The sequence below is a fragment of the Myodes glareolus genome, chromosome 9 (assembly GCF_982192425.1).
Source record: "Myodes glareolus chromosome 9, mMyoGla1.1, whole genome shotgun sequence".
Classification (NCBI taxonomy): domain Eukaryota; kingdom Metazoa; phylum Chordata; class Mammalia; order Rodentia; family Cricetidae; genus Myodes; species Myodes glareolus.
This window is the reverse complement of record NC_142034.1, coordinates 16,206,657-16,220,124: the sequence shown is the minus strand read 5'-3', so window position 1 is coordinate 16,220,124 and position 13,468 is coordinate 16,206,657. Positions and strand designations below refer to the sequence as shown.

At 43.3% G+C, this 13,468-nt stretch overlaps 1 protein-coding gene across 1 annotated transcript in view; it reads right to left on the bottom strand.

Moving 5' to 3' along the window:
- The window catches only part of Ern1 (endoplasmic reticulum to nucleus signaling 1), a 98,369-nt gene that overhangs the window by 18,254 nt on the left and 66,647 nt on the right, over positions 1 to 13,468 (bottom strand). The window contains exons 6-11 of the mRNA XM_048446006.3: positions 11,840 to 11,962; positions 8,438 to 8,539; positions 6,745 to 7,006; positions 5,053 to 5,131; positions 3,467 to 3,632; positions 457 to 575 (exon numbers count right to left, since the gene is read on the bottom strand). Coding sequence (XP_048301963.1) covers positions 457 to 575; positions 3,467 to 3,632; positions 5,053 to 5,131; positions 6,745 to 7,006; positions 8,438 to 8,539; positions 11,840 to 11,962 — 851 coding nt within the window. The remainder of the gene's footprint in view (positions 1 to 456; positions 576 to 3,466; positions 3,633 to 5,052; positions 5,132 to 6,744; positions 7,007 to 8,437; positions 8,540 to 11,839; positions 11,963 to 13,468) is intronic.

Below are 13,468 nucleotides of genomic sequence, written 5' to 3'. Positions count from 1 at the left end.
AGCCTCCCCTGGTCTGGGCCATTTCTCTATGACCCCTCTCCACTTAGTGGAGCTGCAGGAGGTCCAGGACTGAACAGCTAGCTCAACAAGGCCTTCACAAACTTCCAAATCCTCTTTGCTGGCCATACAGGCCAGGAAAAAAAGTCTCCCCAACCCTCTAATATCTGACCAGGAACAACCAATAGAAAGTACCAGCACAGGGGATGGAGGAGAATTAACAAAGTTGAGTGCTTAGGGACTTTCAGCTGAAGCTCCCAGCTTCTGCTCAGAGGCCTTTTCCACCCTGCCCTCTCAGGCTTCAGGACAAGGTATGCTGTGAGAACATCTGTGTGGATAGTTCTACTACAGCTCCTTCATGCTGGGATTTTTCCAACTGGGATGGCCCAGCTGAGGCCCTAATCCAGCCCCTTCCACCTGAGAGGACAGCTAGAGCCAGCAGTCCACTTCCTCACTCACTTCCTCAAAGCTCCTTTTTTCCGAATCAGCAGGAATCACATTTTCCCGATGTTTGGGCAGGTTGTTGGGGAATCTCTCCAGCATCTTAGTAGATGCAGATAGAGGAGTTTCATGGTGTCCTACAAGAGGAAAGAAATCTTTAATGAGAACAGTTCTAGGCAGTGGTAGTTCTCAACACAAGATTTCTGCAATTGTCTCTATGTGATGAGGGGGCATTTCCTCCAATGCAATCCCATATCTACACAGTGAGAAAAGGAGGAAGTCAGCTACTAGAGAATTAGCACAGCAACAGAAATTGTACAGGGTGTGGTAGCACACACCTTTAATCCTAGCACTTGGGAGGCAGAGGTGGTGGATCTCTGTGCGCTTAAGGCCAGCTTGGTTCACACAGTGAGTTCCAGGCCAGCCTGAACTTCATAATGAAACACAAACAAACAAAAACCAAAACCACCACCCCCCATAGAAATTTTATGACTGGAAGGTCAGTTCAGTCAGTAAAGTTGCTTATGAAAGCATGAGGACCCAAGTTTGATCCCCAGAACTCATGTAAGTAAAGTTGGTGACATGCTTGGAATCCAATGGAGAGACGGAGACAGATTGACCCCTGGAGCTTGCTGGCTAGTTAGCCTAGTCAGTGAATTTCAGGCCACTGGGAGACTCTGTCTCAAAGTTTTATCAGTTGACGGCAGAATATGGAAAACAGTCTTCAGCTTTTTTGTTTGTTTGTCTGTTTTGTACTTTTGAGACCATGTTTCTCCGTAGCTCTGTCTGTTCTGGAACTCACTCTGTAGACCAGGCTGGTCTCAAACACAGAGATCGGCCTGCCTCTGCCTCCCAAGTGTTGAGATTAAAGATATGCATCATCACATCTTCCTCAGTTGCTTCTGTACCTTGCTATTATTTATTTATTTATTTTAAGACAGGGTATCTCACTGAAACTGGAGCTTTATGTTTCAACTAGATTGGCTGGCCAGTGAATCCCGGGATTCACCTGTATTTTTTATATGTGTTTTTATATATTCCTGGACTTTTATATGTGTTTCTATCTTCACATTCACATAGTAAGCACTTTACCCACTGACTCATTTCTTCAGCCCCCACTCTGTGATCTCTCCAATACAGTCTGAAACCTATTAGAGACTGTCTGCCACGTGTACAAGGTAAAACTTGACAGGAACTAGACAGAGCTTGCATTTCTTGATCTGGGAAGTCCCTCTTTAATCTCTCATCTGACCTCAATCTTTTCAGGTCTCTCTAGCTACAGTATGGCATGGTTTTTTAAGGGAAACCTACTTTGGCTCTGAACCATCACAAAGTTTCTCTTGTCAACTGTCACATGCTGAGGCACACTCTGCTCTACAGAAGGTTTCCCCACATGTGACTGACTGCTTGTGTCACAACTCTGAGTCAGAGTTGGTGGTGGACACAGGAATCTGAATGTGGGTCATCACAGGTCACCAAGGTCAACCAACAAGAGATCACTGGCCAAGAGAAATGAGGTTGTCCTTCCATAGACCATCCTATATTTCAAGAACCTATCTACCCATCCCCTGTTGGTAGGCCCAATCCTACTGTTCAGAGTCCTGTGTATCTGCAAAGCCCCCTCCAATAGACAGCTAGAGAAGTCACTGAAATCCTCATAACAGGCTCCTGCTGAAGAAGGGAGTTTAGTGATATCTTGGTGTACACTCAGAGCCAACTGTTTTGCAAACTTATCACAAGGTTCTTAAACATTATTATATAAATAGTACCCAGTCTTTGTGAACTATCTGTCTTTGAGCAAACAGGTTCAGACTCTGAAGCAAAAGGCACAGGACCAGCTTCTGTCTGGAACTCCTGCATTGGTCTCCAGTGGTAGTTCATGCCTTTTACTACATGATGCTGAACACCAGGTTAAAGTCACTGCTGGGGTGGGAAACAAAGCAACAAGAGACCACACCTTTCGGTTAAATAAGGTCCATTTTATCTTCAAGATGAATGTGCAGGTGGGCTATCTTAGACTCAAAGGCCATATTTTTGACATTAACAGGTACAACTCGCAGCCCTGGTCTATGAGAAGATGGATACATATCCCTCTTGTCCTATTTTAAGCTGATCAGCTATAGAGTTTCTCCAAGAGGCGCTCAGAATTGTGAGATCCTCACTTAGCTAACTCTTGGAACTTTATCAGGCTTCCCAGTCAGCCTACTCTGATAATGTAAAATCTCATTTTGTAACTCTGCCATAGAGAATTCTCTTGCAGTGTTTAGTGCTTTCATACACATTTCCTTTGTGTCACTTCTTAACCACTGCCAGGCGGTTTATTGACCCTTAATTGATACATAAACTCAGTAGCCTTGTAATTTTAATGACCTCAGCTCAATTAGCTTTCCCCTCCCTTCAACATGTGTCCATTCATGCATGCTTTCCCAAACTACTTCTATAAAGAAAGGAAAGCATTCTTGTGCCATTTTTTCCCTACTTGGTTACTAAAATAAATAAATTAACTAATTAATAACAATGACAACATAAAATCAGCTACAAAGAATCAAAAGGAAAAAGAACAGGTCTTCCAGAAGACCTGCAAGAACAACCAGCTTTCTCTCTGCAGCTCCTGACTCCTCATATTCTGGTCCTGACATCATCGGTTTTCCAACTTGTCCTGTCCAGCCTCTTATCCACATTCATTCATGTTCCATATGATCAATCTTATTAGCCTTCTTAGTTATAGAGTGGAAATAATAAGAGCAAATAGCTCACATGGTCACTGTGAGGAACAGGCAGCAGACATTCTGGGCCTGAAAATTACACCAAGTATTTGAATCTTGGAACATTAGAGAAACTGTTTTTGAGACATAATAAGGTAACCTGGACCTCTAATTCCTTGGAAGTAAAAATATTCCCAGATCTTAGCCATCTTGAAATGGACAGGGCACACATAGCATTTAGAATGAAGGGCAGCAGTAAGCCAGCAGGGCTGACTTTTATCCACCAGGGGGCAGCATGTTACTCAGCAAAGAGCAGTTCTTACCTATAAGAAGCCAGTAATTCCTCAAGTAGTTCAGCTTGCTCTTCCCTTTGATTCCAGGGTCAAACTTGAGGTCTGTGCTGGGGGTGATCACACACTCTCCTTTGTCTCCAATGGTGACACCATCTGTCTGGGGACCTTCCAGCAAAGGAAGAGTGCTGCCTCGAGGCTGAGGAGATGGGATATGATGAGTTGGAGGGCTTGCAGGAGAGTTTCATTAGGTGCTACAGCACATCCCCTCAACCCCTGTTCCCCTAAAGGGACTGTTGTGGCTCTGACTCAATAAGCCAAGCATGACTCAAAGGTCCTGGGACAAGGGAAGTTCCTCCCTTAGGTTACAACAGTGCCCCACTGACACCTTTGCAGACTTTTGTTTGAGATAGCACTCAAGCAGCCCAGGCTGGACTTGAACTCTAGATCCTCCTTTCTCCATCTCACAAGAGTTGGGATTACAGGCATGTACTCTAATGTTTGGCCCTTTTCAGATTCTTTATTTTTGGGGGAGGGGAGTTTAAGATAGAAGTTCACTTTAGTTTTGAAGCCTGTCCTGGAACTCACTCTGTAGACCATGCTGGCCTCAAACTGACAGAGATCTGCCTATGTCTGCCTCCTGAGTGTTGGGATTAAAGGCGTGCACCACCACTTCCTGACCATTTTCAGATTCTTATGCTTGGGTACTAAGAACAAGAAAGAATATGTATATAGAATTCCAAGAAGTTATTAATAGAAATTATATAAAACTATATGAGACTCTATATGGAAGAAAATAGGGAATATGTACCAGTCACAAATGATGTAATTGACATTGACAATGTAGAATAAACCAGCCACTGATGAGCTTATAGAGGCAGGAGTGACCCCAGTAGCCAACCAACTTCTGGACAGACAATGTACAAACAACCAGTCCAGACACATCCAGATCAGGACAAGCGGTCAGGAGTATAATGTCCCAGACATTCAGTGAAAGCTCAAAGTAGGTTGGTAACCTGAAGAGGCATGGAGAGGACACAAAGGATGGAAGAAGGGACTGAGTAGGGAAAAGGAAGTGAGAGATCAGCAACACGTTCAGAAGAAAGAAGAAGGGAAGTTTGGGGATTGTGGAGAAGATGTGTTTGTCTGGACTATGTAACTCCCTAGAACAAACAGAGTGGTAGAAAGATATGGTAGGACTAGCTTGAATAAAGTCTAAGGAGTTTAGATCTGAACACAAAAGCCGCGGAGTATAACAGCATTTCCTGGCTTTAGAAATCTGTTTCTGTCAACTATTTTGCTTTCAAAGTAGGATATACAGTTGTTCATGAGTCTTTCAGCTCTGTGTTTCCTCTTCTCTCTCTCTCTTTGGTTTGTGTTTTGAGACAGGGTTTCTCTGTGCAGCTCTGGTCGTCTTGGAACTCGATCTGTAGACCAGGCTGGCCTCAAACTCAGAGATCTGCCTGCCTCCTGAGTGCTAGCACTAAAGGCGTACGCCCCTACCACCCAGTTCATTTCCTCTTCTTAACCAGGTGTTCACAGAAAACTCAAGCCACTTTTTGCTCAGAGGAATAAAAGCAGTTAAGAGACAGCATCTTTGGGTCCCACAGTTGACTCACCACTACAGCAACCCCCTCGTGCACCATTGAGGGAGAGGCATAGAGGCTGGTGGAGTACTTCCCGACATACAGGGTAGGCCTGGGAAAGAAAGAGAAACATACATTTAAAATCATTTCACACCCAAACCCCACAAAATGTGACTTCTAAGAGGTCAGAATTATAGACTTAAGTATCACCCCACCTCCCACATGGCCCATGCGACTCCCACAGAAACTAGCAAGGTGGCAGGGGTACTGCAGGGTGACAGGACAGCAGAACTTCAGGTCCCAGCTTCACCAGTCACCTATACAATGGCAAGTCTCACTTTCCTTACCTGCAAAACGCCAGGGCTGGACTACACTGAGTCCAGTACATCCTGAGGAAAGAGCGGTATCATGACCAGCAGAAGACTGAATACTCAGCACCCACTGCCAGATTCTCAGGTGACCCTGAGCCAGCAGCCTTTCAGAACCACCACCTTCAGCATCACCATGCTGCCGAGGGCTTCCTGAGGATACCCAGGTGAGCAGAGGACAGGCAACTGCTCCATTCCAGATGCTGAGAGCAAAAGGAATGCAGAGATTCATAAAGCAGGAGGGTGGTGCACACCTGTAATCCTAGGATACATAGTATGTTTGGAGCCAGCTTAGGCTCATGAGACCCTGTCTCAAAGAAAATAGACAAAACAAAAAGAAAAAAGAATGAAAACTCCAATCCAAATTGAGTGATATTTCCTGGTAATCTGCTCAGGTAACCTACCTCAGACATCACAGGGACTGTCTAGTAGCAGCATGAAAACAGTGGGAGCCGTACCTACAGATCCTTAAGACTGTTACTGTCAGGAGCCTTGGTGGATCTGTCATCTAAGAAATTATCCAAATTTCTTTTAACAAATACCTTCCACCTAAATGGTGCTTCACTATAGACAACACTTTCACATATATGATCGTATTTTAACTTCCCCACAAATCTATAAAGTATGAAGGTGAGGCCTAGTCTGCTAAGTGACTGCCAGGCTTTACCCAGGTGGGGACGAAGAATACAAGCCTGCTGAGTCTCAGTCACATACATCCTAACACTTTTTTCTCCCTGATTTTTAAAATAAGTATGATGTACAATAAAGAATTTAAAATATACTACAGTCTCCCACTCATATTTTATAGTTAGTGTTCAAAAAGTCCAGGTAGGTATACACCTGTAATCCCATCATTTTGGAGGCTAAGGTAGAAAGATGGATAAGTTTGAGACCAGCCTGGGTTACATAGTGGGGCTTTCAAAACCCATAAACATAATGCAGACTCAGAGAAAGAGATAAAGAGACAGTAAAAGACAAAGTTTGAAGCATAAAGGAGTACCCCATGATTCGCATTCTGAGGTTCCCAAATGAGTCAGTGTTTTTTGTTAGTTTGTTTTTCAAGACAGAATTTCTTTGTGTAGCCCTGAATGCCCTGGAACTCCCTTTGTAGACCTGGTTGGCATCAAACTCAGAGATCCACCTGCCTCTGCCTCCCTGCTGGGATTAAAGGTATGCACCACTAAGCCAGGATCAAAAGCAAGCCAGTGTTGACTCTTGATGATCTATGTGACCTCAGAGATGCCTGCCCACCCCTTGACCTCCTCCAGTATACGGTACACTATACTGCAGCAGTCTCAGAAGGCCAGGGTTACGGCTGTCCTTTGCTGCCTGATCTGTCACAACTCCTCCAACTCACGTCAGCTTGCTCTTGGCCTCTGTCTCCTTGGGGAACGGATACTTCCACTTAGTGATGCGTCCCACTTCCCCAGACATGAAGGTCAAGTAGCGTAGAGTCTCCACAGCGACGTTGATGTGCATCACCTTTCTCAGCCCCTCCCGCTGCCAGACGTAGAAGGCTACCACAGGAGAGGCATAGTTTTGGATCCACAAGACATCCCCAGATTCACTGTCCACAGTTACCACCAGCCCATCGCCATTGGACACAAAGTGGGACATCTCTGTAAAGATCAAACAAAGCATGTCAACCGCATCCTGCAACCGTACCTTCTACTCTCATGGCAAGTTGCAGTTATTTTATTGAAAAGGAGAGTTCTGGAATATTCCCAGGTCACAAGAGTTCACTGATTTTCCAATGAGCTCTTCAGTATCAAGACACTGAGAGATGCCTGACTTTTAAAGTAAAATAGGCTTATTTTCCCACCTCCCTGCTATTTTCTTTTAAACTATTCTATCTAGTAAGCAAGGGTAAATGTTGTGGGGAAAGGAGTCGACGCAGGTACCTACAAAGCTGACATTTTAAAGCAATCATTTAAAACCTGTGAAATTTAGACCTGTGTGCATCTGACCCCACAAAGAGCCACACAGAGACAAAGTGTGTGAAGTCCTGAGCCAAAAATAGTCAAACATTCAGATACCAATGTTAAGATTAAAAAAAAAACTTAGGTTGCACAGTTATCATCTGAGTTGCAGAATGCTAAAACTAGAGAAGTAATTAAGAGTTATGAACCATATTTAAAAATGGCCTTCTTTTTCTTACTGTGGTTTCGAGGATTGAATGCAGGTACTTATGATTGCTAGGCAAGACTGGTTTTTTTGTTTTGTTTTGTTTTGGTTTTTTGAGACAAGGTTTCTCTGTATAGCCCTAGCTGTCCTGGAACTAGCTCTGTAGACCAGGCTGGCCTCAAACTCACAGAGATGCACCTGCCTCTGTCTCTCAAGTGCTGGAATTAAAAGTGTGTGCTACCACTAACTGGCTTGTTTTGTTCCCAGCTTATTTTGTTTTTGAGACAATCTCTATATATATCTTTGGCTTCCCTGGAATTCACTTTGTAGACTACGGTGGCCTTGAACTCAGAGATCTGCCTGCCTCTGCCTCCCTGATACTGAGACTAAGGGTGTGTACCACCATGCCTAGTCTGGCAAGATTTATAAGATTTATTTATTTTATGAGTACAAGTGAATACTTGCATGAATGTATCTATGTGTGCATGTGCACACACATAAAACATGTGTGTCTGGTATCCAGGAAAGCTAGAAGAAGGCATTTGATCTCTTGGAACTGGAGTTACAGGCAGTTATGAGCCACCATATACTGAGAACTGAATTCAGGTCCTCTGGAAGAGCAACGAGTGCTCTGAGCCATCTCTTCAGTCTCCTAGAGTGGCCTTCTTGATGGGGTTATTGATGGCACATGTTAATGTTTAATTCTATTGTCCATGGGCTGGTAGTAAATTCCTTCTGTGATACATAGAGACTCAAGATGTGTGCCTTCCCTTTTCTCTAGCTAAAGCTATCACTACTTGAAGCCTAAAAAAAATCCAGAACTTGGTGATCAAGGGTTACAAAAAAAATCCTGCTTTCTGGAGATCATTTCTGTATGTGGAAGGTGCCAGCCCTTTTGAGGGTGTCCTTTCATCGGGTACACTTACTGTAGTCCACGTCATCCTCGGGCAGTGAGGCTGCATAGTCAAAATAGGTGGCATTCCAACGGAGCTCTCGGGTCTTGGTGTCATACATGGTGATGGTGTATTCTGGAAAATACAGATCAACTGGTACCATGAAGGGGCTGGACAACTTACTAAGATGTTATATAGTTACAACAAGAAAGTTTTAACTAAATTGCATCAAGATTATTCATGTGGAAGGGAAAGACCATGTGGAGGACTGAAGTACAAAACACAAGAGTGAACCTGGCAGAGACAAGTCACTCTTGCTATGCTCTGAAACCCACAGTTCACAGACTCCTTAGCCGTGCAATGGCTGTTTTAGCCACTAAGTTTCAGGGTTCTTTATTATGGAGTAACACATAGGTGAAATTAGAAATGGGTACCTAGAAGTGGGATGGCACCATAACAGAAACCTAAGACACCTGGCACCGACTTTGGGATCAGGTGATGGGAGGTGGAAGGGTGACAAGAGGAGTGTTAGACAACTCCAGAGAACAGTGAGAAGGTAAGAAGGGGTAGCCTAGTCATGAGCTTATAGAGTAGACAAATTATAAGGCTACTGCTTGCAGTAATTTAGAAGACAGAGAAAGTCACCACCACCCAGAAGGGGAAAGACCTATATTTAAAAAAAAAAATGGTGGTGGTGGTGCATGCCTTTAATTCCAGCAGAGGCAGGTGGATCTCTGTTGAGTTTGAGGCTAGCCTGGTCTATAGAGCTAGTTTCAAGACAGGCTCCAAAGCTACAGAGAAGCCTTGTCTCAAAAAACCAAAGACTGAAAAGGAAGTTCAGAGCCCCCATTACTTAGGAAGCAGAGGCAGGTGGATCTCTGTGAGTTCAAGGTCAGGCTGATCTACAAAATTAGTTCTAGGACAGCCAGGGCTACACAGAGAAACCTTGTCTTGAAAAAACAAACACCAAAAGAAACAAATAAGTAAAATAAAAAGGAAGTTCAGAGTTACCAGCCGGGGGGGGGGGGGGGGGGGGGGGGGGGTGTCAAGGTTAAAATCAAACTCACGTGAGTCTATAAAACCCTTCTTAGAGACCTAAGAAAGATTTAAGACGATACCTTGGAAACCCCTCTACTAGCTAGTCATAAGAATGCTGGCCAGGGCGCTCCCACAATCTCAAGTGGACAGTTGTGATAGGGCCTTTATCTAACAGACTAACTACAATTTGACCCATGGGAAACCCACCAAGTTTTTAAAGGAGTAATATTAGTACAATAATCAGACAATAGAAGGGAGTGGACTCCAGACTCCTTACTTTCAACAAAAAAAACTATAGAAAACTATAAAAGGTATTTCTTTTTCTTTTAAAATTAAAAATATATATGTCTATTCATTTTTCTTCTAGGTGCATGTGTGCTTGACGATACATCTGTACATTATATGTGTGCAGTACCGAGGAAGACAAAAAAAGACATTTGGTCTGCTAGGACTAATGCTACAGTTGTAAGCCACCATATGGGTGCTGGGAATTGAAGTAAGGTCCTCTGGAGGAACATCCAGTGTTCCTAACTGCTAAGCCATCTCTCCAGTCCCTAAACTAGCCATTTCTGATGAAAAAGGAAGCATTTCTTTCAAAGGATAGAATCAAGAGCCACTGAGAACAATACAGTAGGACACCAATGTCTGGGAGTAAAACTTGGCTCCACAAGGAATGTTTTCTGCACCTCAGGGTAGGAGAACATGAAAACAAACACCTGGTTGGAGTTCAGAATTACAAAGGATCAGCACCCTTCCTTTTTTTTTTTTTTTTTTTTTTTTTGTTAGTTTGCCCCTGAGAGTTCAGGCTTAAACCCAGAACCCTATACATGCTAGGCAATCTGTCTACCACTGAGTCACATCCTCTACCCTTTGCTCACCTCTTTTTGAATGGGAGTGTTTATTACAGCCACCTTGTCTCATCACTGTATATCACGTAGATGGAGGGAAAGGCACAAGAGCGAGAACCCTTCCTCCTCTATGCCCCTCACTTGTTTGTTAAGAAAGGGTTGCATACAGCTCAGGCTGGCCTTACACTCACATGCAGCCAAGGCTAGCACTGCATTCCTGACCCTACTGCCTTTACCTCCCACATGTTAGGATTACAGGTGTGGGTTACCATGTTCAGTCTTTTTAATTCATGGGTCTCCAGATCAGAGATCTTCATCTGCCATCATGCCTGATGCAGATCCCCAGACACTGGATTTTGAGACCAATGCTATGATAGGATTTGGGGGATCTTGGTAGGGGGTGAATGTATGCATTTTGTATGTGAAAGAGTTCACACTACTGTAGCCAGCGGGAAGGCTATATAAGAATGCTGAACAGAGGATCATCATCACGTCTTTCCTGTAATATGCAAGCCACTTTTTCTATCAAGAGGATGAGTCTTTGTCTTCACCCTTGGCTCTGGACCTGCCTAATAACCTACTCTAACCGATGACTGAAGTAGAAGTAAGGCTGTGGGAGTTCCAAGTTCAGATCTTTTGAGGTAATCTAACATTCACATTTGCCCAAGAAGCAACCATGACAGGAAGTCCAGGCTTTCCATATGGATGTGGGGGGGAAGTTTACATGGAGCTAAACCAAGATTCCAGACATGAGTCATCCCACTATGAAGAACAGAGATGGATTTCTGTGTGGAGCCCTTCCTAATTCCTTAGTCAAAGAATTAGGAACAATAAAATGGCCATACTTTAAGACCTAGATTAGGCAGTTTATTACATGGCAACACACAATGGAAACAGTGGCTTTACAGACTAAGAACACACATTCCATTTAATGCCAAAGCATGTCCAAACTCCCTTCATTACCCCAATCCTACTGGAGACCCATAGTGTTTACACCTGCATGAAGTTAGGCTTTACTTGATAAAAAGTAGTCCCCGCAGCTGGAAGGGAGGACACTTGATTTTTACAGGGGAGGATGGCTGCTGTAACAGGCCTGTCGGCTGAGAACAGTAGAGTAAAATGGAACATTCCTGAACAAGGTGGGAGCTTGAAGGCTGGGAAAATAGCTTTGCAAAGGAGGGAACTTTTGAGCAGCGTTGCGGAAAAAGAAGGGACATTTATGTGTCAGAAGGGCAAAACCTGGCACACCTGGTAGAGAAAGCCATTCCATTGTGAGTCCTTAAAAACAACACTGCTATTCTGAGAGCAGTAGGTAGTGTACCCAGTTGAAAACATTTCAAGTAGGGAAACGCAGCAGCTGCATGATGGGGCTCAGGGTAGTATAGACTACATTCCCTGGGGTCTGAAGAGTCTGAGAAATCTCGCTGCTTGGAGAGGGCAACTCTGGCCACTTTTTGGAGAACAAATCCAGTACCAGAGGTCGGTGGAGAAGTTTTGTCCCATTCACTCTAGAAACAGGCAGGTTGTTTAACAAAGACTCATTTCTTACCTGTCCGTCCAAGATACAGCAGGGAGGTTGATGGGCAGAGACTATCTGCAAAGGCTGATGACAAGGTCTGCTGCTTTTCACCAGTCAGAAGGTCGATGACATACCAAATATCCTGCTTTTTACCTGGAATGTTAGTGAACACACTGTTAATACCCTTCCCAAGCGGAAATAAACAGCATCAACAAGGCAGCAGTTTAAACTATTCAAGATCCTCTCTGTGCTGGGAAATAGGCCTGAAATTCCTAGAAAGTTAGGGATGTTTCTATAGTGCTTTGGAAGTGACAAAATAAATGGCAATGTGAACTTTTTTTAAATTTATTTAATTTAATTTAAGTACATTGGTGTGAAGGTGTCAGATCCTCTGGAACTGGAGTTACAGTTGTTAGCTGTCATGTGGGTGCTGGGAATTGAACCTGCGTCCTCTGGAAGAGCAGTTAGTGCTCTTAACCACTGAGCCATTTCTCCAGCCCGGCAATGTGAACTTAATAACTCTTTGGGCCGCTGAGTTCTATACTAATTTAATAACCTAAACCCAACATAAACATTTCTCTAAGATTTATAATCTAATTATAATATGAAAAAGTTCTCTTAACTTTCAAGTTGGGTTTTATTGCTTTGGATAACTATCTTAAATATGAAAAATCTTAGTTGGGCGGTGGTGGTGCATCCCTTTAGTCCCAGCACTCAGGAGGCAGAGGCAGGAGGATCTCTATGAGTTTGAGGCCATCCTGGTTCTACAAGAGGACAGGTCCCAAAGCTACAGAGAAACCCTGTTTTAAAAAACCCTAAATAAATAAATAAATAAATAAGCTTTTAAAAATTTGGAAAATCTTGCTTGTCCTTTCCCTGCAAATGAAGATCTATATAAATATAAGCACACCTAGGGGTTCTTCTCCTGGTAACTATGATACATATTCCTCAACATCCATACCAATTAGCACACATGTGAAGTAGCACATAACTATAATTAGCTAGTACCTGTGACCAGTCAGCAGAGTTGCTGTAACCTGATGCTAAAGAGGCTAAAGTTATTTCAACCTTTGTTTCTAGCCAGTAAACTATTTCCAGGTCACAAGTTATACCTCTTGCCTTGATCAGCTGATTATGAACACGCAGATAGCACAGCCACATAAACACTTTTTAAAAAATATTTATTTATTCATTATGGATACAATATTCTGCGTGTATGTCTGCAGGCCAGAAGAGGGCACCAGACCTCATTCCAGATGGTTGTGAGCCACCATGTGGTTGCCGGGAATTGAACTCAGGACCTTTGGAAGAGCAGGCAATGCTCTTAACCACTGAGCCATCTCTCCGCCCCCCCCATAAAAACACTTTTAAGAAAACATTTAGTATATGTATCTAAAGTATAGATGGTATGGTGTATTTGAAGGCCAACACAGTCAACTATAATGTGTGCATTCTATTCTGTAAGCCATGCCTCTGGACATTTATGTTTTCCTACTTTAATAGATGTTTCCTATATTCAAGTTCTCATGGAAGCAGAACACAGAGATGCCAGAAAAGGGCACAGGTTACCAGAATTTGTTAAAGCTATACTTAGCTGTAACAGATGTAACACACTAGATTCCAAACAGGCACAACTTGTTTGTAGATTCTAACCATTCT